General features: G+C 44.0%; 1 protein-coding gene across 7 annotated transcripts in view; it reads left to right on the top strand.

Annotated features, from left to right (window-relative positions):
* The window catches only part of TMEM8B (transmembrane protein 8B), a 76,442-nt gene extending 58,884 nt beyond the window's left edge, over positions 1-17,558 (top strand). For 4 of the 7 annotated variants that reach the window (XM_043978947.1, XM_043978946.1, XM_043978948.1 and 1 more), the window contains 5 exons: positions 4,234-4,376; positions 5,049-5,227; positions 6,760-6,906; positions 8,826-8,942; positions 16,158-17,556. In XM_043978947.1, coding sequence (XP_043834882.1) covers positions 4,234-4,376; positions 5,049-5,227; positions 6,760-6,906; positions 8,826-8,942; positions 16,158-16,493 — 922 coding nt within the window. In that variant the 3' untranslated portion in view covers positions 16,494-17,556. Of the gene's footprint in view, positions 1-1,516; positions 3,595-4,233; positions 4,377-5,048; positions 5,228-6,759; positions 6,907-8,825; positions 8,943-16,157 lie in introns of those variants that run through there. The other 3 variants (XM_043978941.1, XM_043978942.1, XM_043978945.1) reach the window with 3 other exon arrangements.
* Positions 17,559-21,108: the final 3,550 nt, after the last annotated feature.

The raw sequence follows: 21,108 nt of genomic DNA, 5'->3' as shown, positions 1-21,108 counted from the left end.
AGACTGTTTCTAACAAATCAGGGGCAATGAGAATGTAGTTTCCTGGCAAGTTGGCTGAAATAGAGTTACCGTCATCAGGGGGAGGAGCTGCCCAGTGGGAGTGGAGGGTGGGTTTTATAGCCTGTACCCTAAAGGATGTCCTGGTCCTCAGTTTCAGGCTATTTTTTAAAAAACCTTTTTCTTAGCCAAAGAATCAGTAAGGGGAGAGACCAAGGGATTAAACCAGGATATGGGACTGTCCCTGTGATTTTTTTCACTTGTATGGAAAATTCCTATGGAGAAAAATCCCTCTACCAGAGCAGATAGATCAGCACCTGTTCTTTGGTCTATCGATTTAGAGAATTGTTTGGGGTGCTCAGACATGACTGGGCTAGAGTTCTGCAGTCAGTCGGTGGGAGAAGTGGCACTTGACCACCCTTCTTCCTCTCTCCTAGGATGACTCTCCATCTCCTTTCTCTCTCTCAAATGGGGATATAGGTCTACAGTAATAAATAACAAACCTGGGAACAGACACGTGGTACAAAGGAAAGAACACTGGCTTTGGAGTCAAAGATGTGGGTTCAAATCCTGCCTGTTATGTACTACTCATATGACCTCAGGCAAATCACTTTAGTCTCTCTGTAAAATGAAAGGATTGACTAGACATTTACCATCTCTTGATATGTGGGTCTATCACCCACCTCTTCTTTGGGATTACCTGCTCCTCCACTTTTGAATGTCTTCTGTTGGATGACAAAGGGGGCCCTGTTTTTCTTATTCCCCATACTATGGGCCAAATAGTCCACCATATGTTAAATTCAATGAACGTTTGTTGAGTTTCACAGTTAGAAGAGCTTTCTGATCCATTGGGGAGGGCCCTCTCTAGGTATTCCAGGTGGAGTTCTACATCTGGACTATGACCATAAATAACATCTGTGTCATCTCTGTATGCAAAGGAGTTCCATTCTAGATCACCCATTATTGACTAGCCACTGGAAGAGTTCTTCCCAGCCCAAAGACAACAAATTAAATTCATGCATCCTTAAGGAGATGACAAGACTGCCTTCACTCCAGCTTCTGAACTTAACTTACTTCTACTTGCCAATATCCCTTTCCAAAATCTCTAGGAGAGATTTCCTTGGTCTCTCCCAATATTTCTCTCAATGATAACTTTTTTTAAAGCATTGGATTAAGTATCATATATGACAACATTATTGATTTTCCTCTAATTAGTTTAGGCAATCTATATCCCCCATCTTGCTAACCACAACTGGTTAGCCCAGGGGTATCTGGCTAGGGAAATGACTCTCAACTCTTGCTTCTCAATTTCCTTTCCTCTTATGTTTATAATGCATTACAATGCACCTGTGATGAAGATTCACAGTTGTTGGGATAGGCTGGTTCCCTAATACCCCCCCCCTCCCTTTTGCCATAGAGGATTAAATCTGTTTTCCTTGGCTTTTCTTAAAAGCAAGAACAACAGCAACGATTTTTTGAACGTAGGTTCGATCAACTAACCACTTTTCTTTATCTGCAGGCTCTACCCACCCAGCCTGCTGAATTTGGTCCAGGGAATTTTCTTCCTTAGATTTTGAAATCATGTTCAACCCTACCCCCTCCTGCTCTTATCAAGGATGCTATCAAGACAGAAATTTCTTCTTCTTGACCAGAAGGTAACAGTAGGTATCAGTAACCTTTCCAACAATTTCTTCAACTGTGGGGCTATTGTCTACACAGTTATAGGGTATTCTTGAGTGTCGATTAGAACTGGACCTTCCCTTTGAAGGTAGGGCTTTAGAATATTAACAGGAATGCCCCTCCAAACTCATTCATCTGCCAGCTTGTGAGGAATATAAGGTCCACAGTCTTTCTTAGTGTAGTTCTTTGGATTAGATGCTCCCTCTTTCCCAGTGTGGGATTTCTCCCAAGGCAGTGTGGTAGTGCAAAAACAGTACAAGACATGGAGCTAAAGGGTTCCAGTCCCAGTTCTGAAGAGTGCCAGCCGGGTGACCTTGAGAAAGTCACTGAACGTTCTAGCTTCAGTTTCCTCTTCTGCGAAATGGAGACCATAATACTTGAACTGCTTACCACAAGGGGTTGTTATAGGAAAAGTGCATTGCAAGCTTTCAAAGGCTATACAAAAACGGAGTTGCTATTATTTTTATTTTTATTATCCTCTTTCTTGCTTTACTACAAGTCTTTCCCCAGCTGTGAGAAGCTATTGTACCTATGCCCTAGGCTAGAGCGTACTTCTTTCCATGCATCAGTGGTTTCCAGTGCTTGAGCAGATATGTGTACCATAGGTGAGGGATACTAGGGAGCACAGTTGGTTTATTGTTCACCTTACCACCTGGTGCTTTTGGAGGGGACGCCTGGGGCCTCTTGATAGTATTAAACCCCAGGAGATTATTCTTGGTCCAAGGGCAGTTCTTATGCTTCTGAACTTGACCTACCTGCTCTTGGAATCTACTCTCAACACCTTTCCACCCAGCTTCCTATGTATCTCCCATGTGAAAAGGGACTCAGTTCTCTACTTCTTTCCTTAATTTTCTATTTCTTTCCTTTCCTTGCTTTCTCTGAAGAACCCAACACCCTTCTTAAAGGCTTCTTACTATTTGTCCCTCTCCCCTCATCCCCTTGCACAAAGACAAGAAGACAGATAGGAATTTAAGATAGCAAACCCAAAAGGAAGAGGTATAAAGTTAGGTGATATCTTGAAGTTTATAGGAATAGGTAGTCCTGTTTGTCAGTGAAATGGAAGTAATGGTTTTAGGTCTGAAGCCCTCTTCCCTGATCCAACTCTTGTGTTTTGCCTCTGGAGTCAGCCTCACCTAAATCCTGTTTGAGTTGGTGCTGGCCCAAGTTAATCAAGCCCTTTGCCTAAGGATTGGAGCGGATGCTAGCTCTCCGGTAGGATTCTCACCTCTTCCTGGAGGTCTCTTTGGCTTGGCCCCTGGAGGAGGGAGCCTCTTTTCTATTTGGCCTTAAGTCTTCATCTCCTGGGCTTCATGCCATCTAGGCCAATTAGTTACCTCCTTCCCCCTTCCTGGAAGACTCTTTGGCTCCAGGTCTTTGGAATTCCTACCACTTCTCTTAATTCATTGTCAATTCAACACACATTTATCAAGATGCCACCAAGTACCATCACCTAGGCATTGTCCTAGGTGATGAGATTACAAAGAGAAAAACAGACAGTCCCTGCTGTCGGGCAGGTTTATGGTCCACTACATTCCCCATCCTATTCAGTTTTCTTGAAGCGTATTCACCAGCTGGTTGACAAGGCTGGTTCTCCCTTTGACTTCTTCAGCGATCATCCTAGGCTCACATATGGGCTGGCTTCTCCAGTGGCCATGTCTTCTCCACTGTGGGCCTGGCCCCATCATCTCTAGAGCTCATTGCATGACTTCAGCTGACTCGAGCAGCCAGAAGCCAATTGCCATCTCTCTTCTTTTTCAAAGCTCATGCCTCTTGCTGTGCCTCCCACTAAGTTCCTGTTTCCTGTTTAAAGAACATTATTAATTCTCATTTAATTTGCAGAGCAGAGAAAGGGTCAGAGGTGCCCTTTGGGAGGGTCAGTTGGATACCCACGAGTGCTCAGGATGATCGCTATCTGGTCCGGGAAAGTCACGGCCAGGGAGTCCATTGTGCTGCTCAGTCTGTGTAATGGTCATTTTTATGGTTTATGGTTGGGTGTGCCCAGGGTAAGGGTCACTGGTGCCCAGTGTGTGTCCAGTGTGTTAATCTCAGAACCACTGCATTAGAATATCAGAAAGTTGGAAGGAAACTCAGAGGTCATCCTATCAAAATTTTGTCTGAATAAGAATTTCCCCTACAAGACACCCCCAAAGTAACCATCTAGAATGTCTTTGGAGCCTCCCAGTGAGGGGAAACCCATTCTCTTCTTTGGAAACCCATTCCCCTCTTGAATAGATGTAATTGTTAGGACTCTTTTCCTTGAGTCAAATCTAAATTTTCTCCTTTTGCTACTTCTACCCATTGCTCCTAATTCCAACCCTGGGGTCAAGTAGAATCATTTAGTTCCTTTTCCCCTTGATGGCTCTTCTAATACTCCAGTGTTTGGGGGGAGGAAAGAGGTGATCAGTACACTGGTTGGTATATGCAGGGTGTCAATCTGATGTCCCCAGGATGAGGGTCGGTTTGCCCAGAGTGATGGCTAGATATCTAGACAGCATGAGCCAGGGTATCTAGAACAAGGATCAGAGGTGCCCAGCATGATCATCAGTGTGTCTGCAGGTTTGAACGCTGTAAGAATGTCACTGCTGAGGTCCGTCTCCGGACCTTTCTATCCCCATGCATTGATGACTGTGGCCCGTATGGTCAGTGCAAACTTCTGAGGACACATAACTACCTGTATGCGGCTTGTGAGTGCAAGGCGGGTAAGTGAGGAAGTTGGGGAAAAGGACATGGGACGGAGAGCCCAGAAAGGTCTGGGGAGCCTAGGATAGGAGCCTAGAGGGCCCTGGGTTCAGATAGCAGGAACTGAGGCAAAGGTGGGAGGAGTGGGATTTAGTAGGGAGGGAATATATGGACAAGGCCACTGGGAGGGAGGGAAGAGCAGCATTCTGAGCAGGAGGGGAAAATGAAGGGCCAGAGATGGGGGTATCAGAGAAGAAGGTGGGGTATAGGATGTAGAATTGTAAGCCCTTTAGAGATCATCTGGTCCAACTCCATTTTTCAGAGAAGGAAACTGAGTTACAAAAAGGTCAAAGGGCCAGGGGCAGTACCTGAGAAAAAGCAAGTAGGGATGGGATCTTTTTTTTTTTTTTTTTTGGTGAGGCAATTGGGGTTAAGTGACTTGCTCAGGGTCACACAGCTAGTAAGTGTTAAGTGTCTGAGGTCAGATTTGAACTCAAGTCCTCCTGAATCCAGGGACAGTGCTCTATCCACTGCACCAGCTAGTTGCCCCGGGATCTCTTTTCTTAGACTTTAGAATAAGAGCATGGAGCGGGGAGGGTTAAGAAATTCATATGGCACACGAGCTCTATAGAGCCAATTTTTTCCTGACTATCCCTGCATGGAGCACTGAGCACACCCTTGCTATCTTCTAGGCTGGCGTGGCTGGGGCTGTACGGACAGTGCAGACGCTCTCACTTATGGATTCCAGCTTCTGTCCACACTGCTGCTCTGCCTGAGTAACCTCATGTTTTTGCCACCGGTAGTTGTGGCTGTCCGAAGTCGGTATGTGCTAGAGGCTGCAGTCTATACCTTCACCATGTTCTTCTCCACGGTAAGTGGTGGCGGGGAGTGCTCTATACTTTCACCATAGTCTTCTCTGTAGTGCCTGGTGATTGTGTGTGAGTGTGTATGCACATATACACGTGCACATACACATGTCTGTGCACACACATATCATATATACATCAACATGCATGCACATAGGTCACATACACACGTGTGCATGCATGCACGCACATATGTATACATGCATATACCTGATTATGACATTGTTGGCTACAAACTGGACTAGAGTTTTAACTGAGACCTTACTGTTCTTCCATGGTCAGAGCATAGCTGTTGCTTACTTTTGAACTTATTCCCATACAGCTTAGAGTTCACAATCACTCCTCACTCTGGAATGCCACCCCTATACTCACTCAGGTTTCTTCTCAGTCTGCCCTGGATCTGTGATCCAGAACTGAGTAATGAGCAATAGACATGCTTGCCAATTGACACCTATTGCTATGCCCTGCTGTGGTATATAGCCTCTGCCTACAATGGAATGCTCTGGGTGGCCGTTCCTTGGTAGACCCCATCCTCCCTGATCTGTAGACCTTTTTATTTGTCTCCTTATGATGACCTGGGCTAGAAAAATTATTTCCTGTGATTCTTTTTTAGTTTTTCCCAATCCAGAAAACACACCAGTTTGGTGTATTTGTAGGAATTGTGGGGTAAAGTTCTACTGTACTTCTTCCTTCCTTCCTTCCTTCCTTTTTTTTTTTTTTTTTTGGTGAGGCAATTGGGGTCAAGTGACTTGCCCGGGGTCACACAGCTATTAAGTGTTAAGTGTCTGAGGCCAGATTTGAACTCAGGTCCTCCTGAATCCAGGGCCAGTGTTTTAACCACTGTGCCACCTAGCTGCCCCCTTCACTTGGTTTTAAAAACCAATCTTCCCAAGCATAAGAAGGAAGAAAGCATGGCTAGATAGTGGTCCATCTGAAAGATCGTGTGTGTGTGTGTGTGTGTGTGTGTGTGTGTGTGTGTGTGTGTGTGTGTGTGTGTGTATGTTAATAAATTTTAAGTTCAATACAGAGAACAGTCTGATGTGGCAACTAAGGGAGCTAACAGGATCTTTAACTGCATTGAGAAGTATAATGTTCAGAAATGAGGTTGCAGTTTCTCAATGAACTCTGCCTTGGACAGATGCCATCTGCTGTACTGTATTCACTTCTGGGTGTCATATTTGAGGAAGGAAATTGATAAATGGGACAGCATAAGACCTGTGACTTCTACCCCAGGCCTATCATGCCCATGATCTAGGGCAGAGGTGTCAAAGGCACCAGCACCTGAGTCTTTTAACATTAACGAATGCAGTTCAAACCAGATTAAAATACAATTGAGAAATGCTTAACAAAAGAAATAAGTACACAATTAAACATAGATAATGTTATTGTGTGGTTTTCTAAGTCAATATGCGGATCAGCCACAGGAATCCTCAGGATTATGTAGTGGCCACCATTTCTATTTGAGTTTGGCAGTACTGATCTAGGGCCTAGGCCTAATGTTTGATCCTATCAGTGACTTCTGACCTCTGCCCTCCAGTTCTATCATGCATGTGACCAGCCAGGAATCGTGGTTTTCTGCATCATGGACTATGATGTTCTGCAGTTCTGTGACTTTCTGGGCTCTCTCATGTCCGTGTGGGTCACAGTCATTGCCATGGCTCGTCTGCAGCCTGTGGTCAAGCAGGTAAGTCTAATAATATTCCTGATTCCAGGGAGGAGGGAGTGAACCAAAAGCAGAGGAATAATACCAATCTATCCCTGAAATCTTTCTTCTTCTTCTTCTTCTTCTTCTTCTTCTTCTTCTTCTTCTTCTTCTTCTTCTTCTTCTTCTTCTTCTTCTTCTTCTTCTTCTTCTTCTTCTTCTCCTTCTTCTTCTTCTCCTCCTCCTCCTCCTCCTCCTCCTCCTCCTCCTCCTCCTCCTCCTCCTCCTCCTCCTCCTCCTCCTCCTTCTCCTTCTCCTCCTCCTCCTCCTCCTCCTCCTCCTCCTCCTCCTCCTCCTTCTTTTAGAGACAATGGCAAGGGGGAGGTTAAGTGACTTGCCCAGGGTCACACACTGAGGCAAGATTTGAACTCAGGTCCTCCTGACTCCAGGGCCAGTGCTCTATCCACTGCATCACCTAGCTGCCCCCCCTGAAATCTATTTACCTTCTACAAACGATCAATTTCTGGATGATGATGCCCAGGATGAAGACATTGATGGTCAAGTCCCTGCAGTGTGAGGAAGCCCACAGAATTTGAAAAGGTTAAAATCTGTTCCTTGAAGAGTGAGGATGTTCTCAAGCCCAGAGGCTAGACAAATGGAGAGGTGATGGCAGGGCAAAGATGCTGAGAGCACAGGCTACTTACAGCCTGTAGCCCATTATAATGAGAGGTCACTCAGGGCTCTGACTTTTTACAGATAGTGGCTTATTGTGAGTATATTTGGAAGACAGCCCACTTCCCCCATGGCTAAGTCAACTACCCACACATCTTTCCTTGGGTGGTGCTTAAAAAGTTCCAGAGACATGATTTCTGGTAATTAGTCATTTTTTAAATAATGCCATCATGTAAAATAAAAGGGTGGTCATTTGGTTGTTCTCCCTTAGACCCAAGACCATCATGGTAGTGGGCTCATGGCTTATGCGCTCTTGGAAGAGGAATATTATTGAAGGTAGCAATCAACTCTGATTGGTTAATGAAAGGTGGACTTACAGAAAGAAGTGAGCTCATTCCGATGAGGGGCTGAGAGTGACATCCTGTCGCTCTTGGACAGAGACTATCCCTATACCCAGACCACTCCCAGCCTTGGGCAATTTAGACAAAGAATCTATATCCCCCACCCAAGCCTGAACTAGTTGGTTGAAGTAGCAATACCCAGAAATGAGGAGAATGTCAATACTATTTTCCATCAGCTCTGTCCTTGAGGGATTGGACAAGGAAATAGGAGAGGGGAAAAAAAGCTGGTCTCCCTAATTTTAATAATTGGCTATTAATATGAGAGCGAAATAATCATTTATCTTACTTATTTCTCAATGCTTTGCTTTCATTCCTCCCCTTCCTCCTCACTTAAAAGTGCTGCCCCCCAACTGGGTTGCTAGGTAATGGGGTGTATAGAACAGCGGACTTGGAGTAGGAAGACCTACCTGTGCCCAAATCCAGCCTCAGACACTTACCAGCTGTGTGACTCTAGGTCAAGTAACCTCTGTTTACCTTGGTTTTCTGATTTGTAAATTGGGCATAATAATAGTACCTATTTCCTAGGGTCGTTGTGAGAACAAAATGAGGTGATATTTGCAAGGTTCTTTGGAAACATTAAAGCACCATATACATGCTAGCTACTGTTATTGTTGGTACCTCTACATTGTTCCTGAAATATTTCCCTTACTCCTTTGTTGATTCTCCCATACCTCTCTCTCCATCCCAAAACTCCGGTCCTGATCTCAGTACTTTCTTCCTTACTTGGTCCCTATTTCCATTCCCAGTCTCTCTCCTCTGTTCCCAGGGTTTTCAGCCTCCACCCTCAGACTCCATCCAACCCTACTTGCAGCGTCCCTTTGTCCCAGTTCTACAAATCCTCCAGGTCCTCTGGCTCTGCCTCTACCTTCATCCCTTTTTCCATCTTAGGTTCTCTACCTGCTCGGGGCCATGCTACTGTCCATGGCTCTACAGCTTGACCGGCATGGCCTCTGGAACCTGCTTGGACCCAGTCTTTTTGCCCTTGGGATCCTGGCTACGGCATGGGTAAGGAGGCCACAGGGGAAGGGTGACCCTGGCCTGGTGAGGGTTAGTCATATCATGAGTAAGGGAAGGCAGGGGTGGGGTGGGGAGGAAGGGTTCTAATTATGCCATGGGGAAGGGAGGGTGGTTCAGGGTGGTTCTTGGATAAGGGGACCCTCCTAGAATAAGCCTTCCCCTTTTAGGGGATATAGTATTACCACAGATGTGGGGTTAGAGATTCTGTTCTCTGTTGGGATCCTTTCTATGTGGGGTCTTATGTCCATGTCCTCACCCGACACCTGTATTTCTACCCCCAAACCTCATTCTTGTCTTCATCACATGTCTGTGTCTCTGTCCCTGCCCCATCTCTACCTTTCCATCCCATGTCCCTATACCTATCCTTTCCTCAAATTTTCCCCATATCTGCATTCATGGCCCCAACCTCTGTTCATATCTTGGCTTTGTGTCCATGTCAATATACTAGGTTCCAAAATCCTATCTCCCAGGTATCCTTGGACTCTGTAGCCCCACAGACCTGCTCCTGTGGCTCTGAGATACTCATTTCAGGGTCAGGGACAATTTGATCTTCTTGCTTTCTTGTCACTCCTGAGTAATTTTGGCTAGCAATTAACCTTCCATACCTCAAGGGGAGTTCCAAGATCTGGTCTCCTCTTTCCCTACTGCCCCAAGCAAACACAAAGTCCTCTTAAGTTTTCTCAGCATTTGTAGTGATGGAAACTACAGAGGAACAGACATGATTGATAAGCACAGAGCGTTTTGTATCATATTGTAAAGGTTCTTCTTCTTTTTCTTTTTCTTTTTCTTTGTGTGTGTGTGTGTGTGTGTGTGTGTGTGTGTGTGTGTGAGGCAATTGGGGTTAAGTGACTTGCCCAGGGTCACACAGCTAGTAAGTGTTAAGTGTCTGAGACTGGATTTGAACTCAGGTCCTCCTGAATCGAGGGCCGGTGCTCTATCCACTGTGCCACCTAGCTGCCCACTATTGTAAAGGTTCTAAAGTCACAGTTCAATCTTTTAAGGTAAGTGATCCTGGCTTTTGAGTGGATCACAAACACCATTTGTCTTTTATTCTTCCCAGGGTCACAATCTGTTCTTGTTTTACTCAATCTCTTAATCTCTGGAACTGGATTCTCTCTGGCAGGAACTAGCTGTCTTGAGGCTCCTCACCGGGACTTGAAAGTCCTGCCTTTGAGGGGGATGACCCCTAAATATCTTTTTGTTCTGCAAGTGAGCTTTTCTGCTTCTTTTATTTTTGGTGACTTCCAGAACGTTGTAGTAGTAGTAGTAGTAGTAGTAGTAGTAGTAGTAGTAGTAGTAGTAGTTGTAGTAGTAGTAGTAGTAATGGGTCACAGGGTGAGCCATTTGTCCCTTGCTTGACCTTTATACAGATAGTGGAGATGGAATTTAGAGCCTCCTGTATCACATAATTCCAGGACACCTTCACCCTTCATTACTACTATTACTTCTTCTACTTCTTCTTCTTCTTCTTCTTCTTCTTCTTCTTCTTCTTCTTCTTCTTCTTCTTCTTCTTCTTCTTCTTCTTCTCTTTCTCCTTTTCCTCCTCCTCCTCCTCTTCTTCCTCTTCTCCTTTTCCTGTTCTTCCTCCTCTTCCTTGTTTCTTCATTTTAATTAAGAAACACTTTTCTAGACCTCCATTCCTTCTATCCATGAATAGATACTTCTATAGACACTTGAAGGATCCATGATTCCAATGGCACATCCTCCACTGATGTAGATCAAAACCTTTCTTTCCCTCATCAAAGTGTTTCATGAGCTGCTGTGCTCTCCCTGCTCCCCCAAGTCATCTTTTGATAGCCATCCTTTCAGTGATGACCTTATCCAAATTGAGCTAAGCAGATCCTCTGATGAACCAAAGTGGATCATCACCACTGGACCTGCACTCAAACCCTAACAGTGTGGAAGAATCTTTTCCTGCCTCCAATACCTCCTCCTCTAGTGAGTGCTCTGCTGCTGTAGCCCTTCAGAATCCAGTCACTTTCATGCCATAAAACTAGCTATTTTACCGACACCACAATTTACAGAGACTTCCTTTTCTCTGCACACATTGTTTTCATAGTATCATAGATCAAAAGCTGGAAGGGCCTTTAGAGGTAATCGAATCCAACCCCTTATTTTACAGATGAGAAAACTGAGGCTGAGAGAGACTGAGTGATTTACTCAGAGTCACATAGATAGTAAATGTTCAAGGCAGGATGCAGACCTAACTCTTTCTGACTCCAAGCCTAGCACCCTGTCCACTGTGCCACCTAGCCACCTTCTAGTTGGGTGCTTGTTACTAGTCTGGTAGCTAGCTGCTTCTCCCTCCTTGCCTTTAAGAGGATTATATATGCTCCTTGCTTTAGCTTGAAGGCACTGAAAGTAAACCCTTTTCTGGCTTGCCAGGCAGGGTCCCCAGATATTCCTGGAAAGGAAGGAGTTTTGCAAGGTCCTTGGTCATATTTTCATATGCCAGTAGGTGGCTCAGTGGATAGAGCACTGGGCTTGCAGTCAGGAAGACCTGAGTTCAAATCAGGATGCAGACACTCTCTAGCTGTGTGACCCTGAGCAAATCACTTAACCCGTTTGTCTTTATCCACTGGAAAAGGAAATGGCAGACCGCTCTGGTATCTTTGCCAAGAAAACGCTGGGTGGTATTGACGTGCTGTAGTCCACAGGGTCACAAAGAGTCAGGTATGAGTGATCGACTGAACAACAACATGATCATATTCTATCAGGTTATATATGTATATATATTTTTCTAATGAGGTTAAACATATAACCTGATAGAATATAATCATGTTGTTCAGTTGATATAAATATATATGTATATATAAAAATATGTACACACATGTACACATACATATATGTATGTATGTATCCTTTTCTGGCTGTGGTTCTTGGTGCACATTTTCCTTGGCTTGGTTTGAAACTATCGCTTCTCAAGCTAATACAAGAAGGTGACTATTATTCAGCTGACTGCTGAGTATGTGGACCCAGCCTGGATTCACACTTTGAGAGTATTTTTTATTGCTTTCTCCTGAGCTAACAGGAAATGGTTACCTTTCTCTCCTTCTACTTTTATAAAAGGAACCTCCCTGTACTGCACCTGCAGGGCTTGTCTTTCTGGTTATCTACCGTTGGTTCCTGTTCACACCTGTTGGTACACAGCCAGGCAGAAAGAAAAAGGAGGTGAGAGGGTAAATAGTTCTTGTAGCTGATGTTGTAAAAAGAATGCTGAAGGGGTAGTTAGGTGGCACAGTGGATAAAGCACCTGTATTGGATTCAGGAGGACCTGAGTTCAAATCTGACCTCAGACACTTGACACTTACTAGTTGTGTGACCCTGGGCAAGTCACTTGACCCCCATTGCTCTGCAAAAAAACCCCACACATACAAACAAAAAAAGAATGATGAAATTGGAGTCTTCAGAGATCTGGGTTCAAAGCCTCGCTTGGACATTAATTTTTTGACCACTTAAACTTTCAGAGCCTCAGTTTTCACAGCTGCAAAATGGGGATAATAATTTAATTAAACAAACATTTATTAAAAACTATTGTTAAGGCACTTTACTGTATTTATATAAAAACACCTTTATGGCGCTTGTATTCTCCTGTGTGAGAGGTCACAAATAATAGCTCCATGAAAGTGTTGAAGTTTGGCATAAGGAAAATCAAAGTATTAGAGCCTTGAACATAGGAGGATTGTATTCACTGATAAAAAGGAAGAAAGTGGCAGATTGGATTAGAAAATACAAGCCAACATGCACTCATATAAGTAAATACAAGATAATTTGAGAAAGGAGTGAGCACCAATAGCTAGGGATAGGGGAGAATCAGGGAAGGCTTCATGGAGGAAGTGGTACCTGTGAAGAGCTTTGAAGGAAGCTGGGAAGATGAAAAAGAAGTGAAATCCAAGCAAAAAGAACAGCTTGTGCAAAGCCATAGATTTGGGAAATGGAATGTCAAAAGTTTGGGGAACAGCTATTTGACTGTTTGGTTTGACTGAAATGTAGAGTATATAAAGTGGAATAAAATGAAATAAAAATGGAGGGGTAAGTAGAGTCCAGACTATGGAGGGCTCTTATTGTTATCTTAAAGAAAATAAAGATAACATAGTAAAAACATATATAAAGACAATTACATATGATATTTGTTATAGAACTCACAAAATTTGACAACCCTATTGATGGAAGAAATTGATGAAATCATAGATCTATGAAAGTATTGAAGAATGGTGTAAGTAAAACCAAACTTAATTAGAACCTTGAACATAAGTGGCCTATATTCACTGATTAAAAACTAAAAGAGTTGGGCAGCTAGGTGGCACAGTAGATAAAGCACCAGCCCTGGATTCAGGAGGAACTGAGTTCAAATCCGGCCTCAGACACTTGACATTTACGAGCTGTGTGACCTTGGGCAAGTCACTTAACTCTCATTGCCCCGCAAAAAACAAACAAACAAAAAAACTAAGAGAGTTGCAGACTAGATCAGAAAACATAGGCAATAATGTGTTGCTTATAGAAAACATACTTAAAACATGGGGACACATAATAAGTGAGAGGCTAGAATGAAATTTCATTTTGCTTTATCTGCATCCCTGAAAGCCGAAATTGTCATTGTGATTTTGGATAAGGAAGAAATCATAATAGATAGTGCCAACAGAGACAAATAGGAGAAGTATATTCTATTTTTTTTTTTTTTTTGCAGGCAACGGAGGTAAAGTGACTTGCCCACGGTCACACAGCTAGTAAGTGTCAAGTGTCTGAGGCCGGATTTGAACTCAGGTCCTCCTGAATCCAGGGCCGGTGCTTAACCACTGCGCCATCTAGCTGCCCCAGAGTATATTCTATTTACAGGCTCCATAGCAAATGAAGCCTACCTCAGAGGGCTGTGAGAAGAACACACTGGTTTTTTTTTAAATTAAATTTTATTATTTCAATTAGCAAAAATCTGCCTTTTCTCTCGCCTCCTCCCAGAGGAATATATTTTGTAAACATCAAAGCATTAGATAAGCCTGAGTTATGAATATGATTATTAAGTCAAGTTTTTAAGCAGGGTACATCGAGTGACTTCTGCTTGCTACATCCATTATCTTGAATCAATCATGATGGAACTCCTCGTCCTGCTTGTCTTGATCTAAAAGTTCTATTTTCTCTTTCCTGTCTCAACCGATACCCTTGACCCCAGACAGTTGCCTTACTCTTGCTTCCCTCACTGATCCCTGCTACCTGGTTGGCCTCTGTATTAATCCCTGGTTTATACCTGACTAGTCAGTCATTGAATCTTAACTCTAATTTTCCTTATAAGGTCGCTATAATCTTGATGTGTTTGAAGCTCCAATGGCTCTTTCTTAATTTAATTTTAATCCTTATTAAGAACCATAATATCAACAACCTACATCTCTACTATTGGTTTTCCCCAACAACTCCATGTGATAGCTCACACATAAGGAAACAGACTAAGGGTGTTTAAGTGGTTTGCCTAAAGTCCTATGGTCTTTACACCAAAAAGAGGTGCCCTGGCCAACAAACTGTTTTGTTTTGTTTTGGTGTGTGTGCGTGGGACCTTCGTGAAACCCCAGTTCTTTACTGCCTTGTCAGAAGTAGAGAGGAAAGAAGGAAAGGGTGAGCATCTTTTTTTTCTTTTTTTTTTTTTGGTGGGGCAATGAGGGTTAAGTGACTTGCCCAGGGTCACACAGCTAGTAAGTGTCAAGTGTCTGAAGTCAAATTTAAACTCAGGTCCTTCTGAATCCAGGGCTGGTGATTTATCTACAGTGCCACCTAGCAGCCCCCAGATTTGTTCTTTTTTTTTAAGTGAGGCAATTGGGATTAAGTGACTTGCCCAGGGTCACACAGCTAGTAAGTGTTAAGTGTCTGAGGCCGGATTTGAACTCAGGTACTCCTGACTCCAGGGCCGGTGCTCTATCCACTGCGCCACCTAGCTGCCCCCAGATTTGTTCTTTAAAAAACTATTTTGATTACTGTATTTCAATATAATATTTGTTGTTCGGTCATGTCTGACTCTTTGTGACCTCATTTGGGGTTTTCTTGGCAGAGATCCTGGAGTGATTTGCCATTTCCTTCTCCAGCTCATTTTATAGATGAGGAAACTGAGGGAAACAGGGTTAAGTGACTTTTCCAGGGTCACACAGCTAGTAAGTGTCTGAGGCCAGATTTGAACTTAGGAAGATGAATCTTCCTGATTTGAAGCCAGGAACTCTATCCACTGAGCCACCTAGCTACCCCTCAACATGTTTTGTTTCCTCTATAATCCTCTGTATTTTATTTTATGCTTTTTTTGGTGAGGCAATTGGGGTTAAGTGACTTGCCCAGGGTCACACAGCTAGTGTCAAGTGTCTGAGGCCAGATTTGAACTCAGGTCCTCCTGAATCCAGGGCCAGTGCTTTATCCACTGTGCCACCTAGCTGCCCCCTATTTTATGCTTTTTAAAGACATTATTTTCAGAAGGACTTCACAGACTTCTCCAGATTCTGCTTAAAGGTCCATGACATCAAAAAATTTAAGGACCCCTAAAATATGCAGTGTCCATGTAGAAACTATTCCTTTAGCTTTGGTCCTCATGCCTTCATTTATGGGAGACCATGCACAGTATTCTCTGTAGACTCTGCTATCCACATCCTGGTCCCCCATAATCTCCTTATAGGATCAGAGATTTAGAAGAAGAATCTTATGGGTCATCAAGTCTAACCACCTTATTTTAAGGATGAGGAAAATGAGACACAGAGATGTTCAGTGACTTGGCCAGGGTCCCACAACTAGTAAGTGTATGAGGCAGGATTTGAATTGAGGTCTTCCTGACTCCAAGCTTAGTCCTTGACCTCATTTCCTCTGTCCTCTTTGTCTGTTCTTCATCCATATCCTCTCCTAAGATTATCTGTAGTATCCACAGTAGACACTTTTACTCTCATCCTAATGCCTCTACCCTTATTCTTCTTGATTATTGCTTCTGTCTTCCCCAAAGTGTATTATAGAATTTGCCACTCTGACTCTGGTCTCTTTCTTTCTCGCTCATCTCCTCTGACTATGCATGGTATCCACCATCCTGACCCTACCCTAGCTGCTTTGTTCCTTGATCCCTGCCCTTGCCCTGTCTCTCCTTGGCCATACTCAGTCATTGTGACTCCCAACCTGTCGTCCTCTACCTCCCTGCCCTCTCCTCATTCTGGCTCTTACGATTCTTAACTCCAGAATCTCTTCCCCCAGACGGTGCGCAGCGTCCGCCGCAGACATTGTTACCCACCCACGTGGCGTCGCTGGTTGTTCTACCTATGCCCGGGCAGCCTCATCGCTGGCAGTGCAGTTCTCCTCTACGCCTTTGTGGAGACACGGGACAATTACTTCTACATCCACAGCATCTGGCACATGCTCATTGCAGGCAGTGTGGGCTTCCTACTACCCCCAAGAGCCAAATCCGATGGCAAAGTGCCCCCTCTGTCCAGGCCCCGGGGCTGTGGCTACCAGCTCTGCATCAATGAGCAGGAGGAGCTGGGCTTGGTGGGCCCAGGTGGCACTTCCATCAACAGCATTTGTGCCAGCTGACACCTATCCCCAGGCGTAAAATCCTTCCTGGGGACGCTGAGTTCACCCTGGAACACACAACATATCTCTGGGGACCCGGAGCCCTTCTTGTGGACGCATGGCTTTGGGGGCACAGAGCTTTCCCTTGGGACGTGGAGTTTGTCCATGAGAAATGGAACTCACCTTGGGATCACCTGTTCCTCCTTGTGGACGTGGAGCCCGTAGGCCCCAGAAATATGAACCTTCCCAACAACTGTGGCCGTCACTGCTTCCTGCAGGATTCCTGACCCAGTTGCACAGTGTCTTACCCTTTGTCTTTGAGTGGATATGAAATATGGATGGGGTGGAGGGAGACTTGAAGTGGAGTGGAGTGGTCTAGAATTGGGGTGGCTCTCCTGGAGAGGCCTGTGGTGTATTTCCAATGAAATGTGTGCCAGCTCTTCCTTTAGCCATACTTTTTTGGAGAGGGTAAAAAAAAAAAGAATGTGGGTTAAGGGTCAGAGGTTAGGTGGTACCTTCTTTGATTCCCTGGTTCTGTTGAATACTCCTATGGCTAAAAAGGCCATCACAGATGCTAGGCATCCCATCAGGAAGATGAAACAAATGAAGCTCCTTCTCACCCCCCATTACACTCAATAAACCACTAACCATGTGCACTTCTGGGCACTAGATTTCAGACAGGCATAATGGAGATGGTGGGGACAGATGAACGGGCACAGAAATGTTGGGATAGGGATGTGTGGGTGCTCTTGCCCAGGAAGACTTTATAAAATCCCAGAGGATGTGAAGGTGGAAAGACTTAACTCAAATTCCAGACCTTAAGAGTTAGGGAGAAGAACTCTTTAGGATTTAAAGAAGAGGCAGGTTTAGGACAAATAAGCTGATGTAGCAGGGTGTGGTGGATAGATATCTAGTCTCTGGGTCAGGAAGACCTGATTCTGGCACATAATGTTTACATGACTTTGGGCAAATCACTTAATCTCTTAGTGGTCCCTGGTAATTGTCAAATCTGAATGGCGGGGGAGTAGGGGCGGGGGGAGCAGCTAGATGGCGCAGTGGATAGAGCACCGGCCCTGGAGTCAGGAGGACCAGAGTTCAAATCTGGCCTCAGACACTTAACACTTACTGGCTGTGTGACCCTGGGCAAGTCACTTAATCCCAATTGCACTTAATCCCAATTGCCTCACCAAAAAAAAAAAAAAAAAAAAAAAAAGAAAGGAAGAAAGAAAGAAAGAAAAAACCTGAATAGACTTAAGGAGGGTTTTGATAAACCCCTTGATGTCCCTAGAGCAGTCAAGAGGTGTTTGGAGATGCCCCTCATCTGGGAGGTGACATCAGGGAGAATGTCTGGCCTTCCCCAAGACTCCCCTACATTTCTCCAGAGCTGAAATCCTGAGCGGGGACCACAAGGTTGACTCAGGAGGGCACTGAATTGTGTCTGTTACTGTTTGAGGACTCTTTGTTCAGAGTGCATTCTTTCCTGCAGACTGTATGGCACATCTACCCACTGGCACAAGCCTTGAGATTTTCAAGTTTGGCATAATTACCAAGACCATTCTTTTCTTGTAGAATCCAGGAAAATCTCACTTACCTTTATTCTCAGTTGCCACTACTGGGAGCTACCACCAGGGGGCTCTTGGTTTCCAAAATTCAGCTCTTTTCCCTAGGGATCATGGGTTTTGAATTGGAAGTGATGGTTTAACGGAGTAAACTAAAGCCTTAGTAAAGTGACTTGCCCAAGGTCACACAGGGAATAAGTGGCAGAGACAAGATTTAAACCTTCTGCCTTCATATCCAGTATCCTTATCATTAAATTTGACTGCCTTGGGCAGCTAGGTGGCGTAGTGGATAGAGCACTGGCTCTGGAGTCAGGAGTGCCGGAGTTCAAATCTGGCCTCAGATACTTGACACTTACTAGCTGTGTGACCCTGGGCAAGTCACTTAACCCCCATTGCCCTGAAAAAAAAAAGTCTTTACTACCAGAAAAAATTATGGATCACAATAATAAAATAGAAATGGGGGAAGTATAGGTGTGGAGCTTCACAGGTATCAAATGAGAGGATATCAAAGCCCCAGATGCATGATTCACACTGATGGTTACATGTTTGGATTGCTCTGTCCTTTCCTTAGTCGAAATCTAGATCTTGTTGGACTCCCCCAGGGACCTCTTATGCCCCCTGTTTGGATTGGAGGGGTTGTCCTTGCCTCTCCTTCTCTTCAGGAAGAAGGAACTTCCCCAGTGCCCCAGGCCCACCTCATTGACAGGTAGGAAACTTGCTAAGGGCAACAATAAAGCTGAGGTGTCAATCATCCCTGGTTTGTATAGAAAGCTAGAGGACCTGACGAATATCACCAAATCTCAGAGTGTCAGATTTGGAAGGGACCCCAGTAGCCATCTGGTTCAACCTGTCCAAGAATCCCTTCTATAACATGCCCAACAAGTCCAGTCTTACCTTTCTGGATTGAACAATTATTTATCAAAACTGTGACATATAAAAAGCTTGAGAGACAATATTTCTCAGGAATTAATTATGGCTGGTGGATCATTAATAAAAGGATGATCATTTAGCTGTCTCTCATAAGTCAAAGACCCCTCCTGGAGACCTCTTGATGCTTATATACCCTTGGAAGAATGGGTATTCCCAGCTGTAATCAACTCTGATTGCTTAATAATTAATGAGAGAATGAATATTATAATGAGAGGCAGATTTATTCTAATGAGGAGCTGGGGGACATGACTTTGATTATGTCACTCTTACCTATTTCTATCTGGACCATCCCCAGACTCTGTAATCTAGACAAAGGGATCTATCTATCTACCTCCACCCAAACTTGTCTGAATAGAACACCATGGCCCCAAATTCACCTAGACTAGAATCTCTATACCTTTTGATCAGCTCTAAGCTCTCCCAGTTGGGTGGGGGTGTGAACAAGATTGAGGACAATATTAAATCCAATCTCATTATCATCCCTATTCTTCAGAGGCTGATTTGACCTAGTAGAGAATAAAGGAATTTGAAGGGAAAAAATTCTGGATGTCTCCAATAGCAACTGGTTATTAATTTAGGGAGAAATAATTGTTTCTCTCAAACTCAAATCTGACTTTTAAAAATTTTTACCCATTGCTCCTACTTCTGCTCACTGTGGCCAAGCAGACCAGGTCTGATCCCCATTCCGTGTCATCTTGTGTCAGTGTGGAAGCCTGGCCTGCCTCTTAGAGAGTCCCCTTCACTCCAAGGAATATTCTGGAATATACTGGTGTGTACCCATCAGGCATATCTAGACCCAAGTGTGCACACAGATGGATGCCTTCCAGGCACTCAGACATTCAGACACAAGTATGAACATACCTCCAGATGAAAGGTACACTGAGGGGTGTATGAACATGCAAAGCTCTAGCCACAGGTATATAGACATGTTCATAGATAGACACATTCACACACCCTCTGGACACACTCACACAGATTCTTAGGGTCATATGATCACGGATCTGGAATTCAAAGGACACTTCATTTAAGACCCTCACTGTGGAGATGCAGAAACTGAGACCTGGGGAGGTTAAGTGACTTTCTCACATTATAAAGAGTCTAAGGTAAAAAAAAAATAAATAAAAACAGGGCAGCTAGGTGGTGCAGTGGATAGAGCACCAGCCCTGGAGTCAGGAGGACCGGAGTTCAAATCGGGCCTTAGACACTTAACACTTACTAGCTGTGTGACCCTGGGCAAGTCACTTAACCCCAATTGCCTCACCAAAAAAAAAAAAAGAGTCTAAGGTGACTGTAAAATAAACAGAAGGTCAAATGTAGGGGTAGGACCAGGTTGCTGTAAGTAGGTCCCTTCTCTGTGAGCCCAGAGGGGCACAGGGAAAACATGGAGTCATGAAATTTAGGTGTGAGGGAGCTGGAGTCCAGAGGATGGGAAAAAACAAACCACTTTATTTTAAACTTTAAATCAGCCCAAGTGACTTTTTAGGTTCAGGTCAGGATAGGGGTTCTCTGGTTCCCCTTTTCAGGTCTCATTAAGAAAAGACTTTTTTTCCCCTAAGTTTAACTAAAATGACATTGGGATTATTTTCAAATAGAATTTTTAATAGAAAAAACAAAACAAGACAAGAAAATCCCCAAATAAACCTAAGAGATCAAAGCCTAGAAAAAGATGCTAAAAGAGTTTAGAGATCATGGATTTCATCTCCAAGGTCAAGTTACAGATGGGATTGACTAGTTCAGTTTAGAAATCATAGCTCCATTTCCTTTTCTCACCCCACTCCTGTCTGGGAAATTTGCACCAAAGTTTCTCTTTTCAGTTTTTTGGGAGTACCACTTCCCACTCCCTCTCTTGGCCTTTTCCCCAGCAAGGAATGGACTGGAGTGAGAATTTCAGTCCTATCCACTTGATTAGGAGGGTAGTAGGTAGTTAATGGATCACTCCCAGACAGATGGTTCACATCGATGTCTCTAAGTAAGGATATCAAGATACCGGAATTATCCAAATGTAGGCAGCACCAGATATAGGCCACATCCCCCCAGAATGAGATTCTTTGAAAGGGAAAAAAAAATACAGATAAGTATACAGTGAAAAATGACATCAATCACAGGCCAAACCAAGGATTTTTATAAGCCAGATTTGAAGGACAAAA

The sequence above is a fragment of the Dromiciops gliroides genome, chromosome 1 (assembly GCF_019393635.1).
Source record: "Dromiciops gliroides isolate mDroGli1 chromosome 1, mDroGli1.pri, whole genome shotgun sequence".
NCBI lineage: Eukaryota > Metazoa > Chordata > Mammalia > Microbiotheria > Microbiotheriidae > Dromiciops > Dromiciops gliroides.
This window is presented reverse-complemented; position numbering and strand designations above follow the sequence as displayed.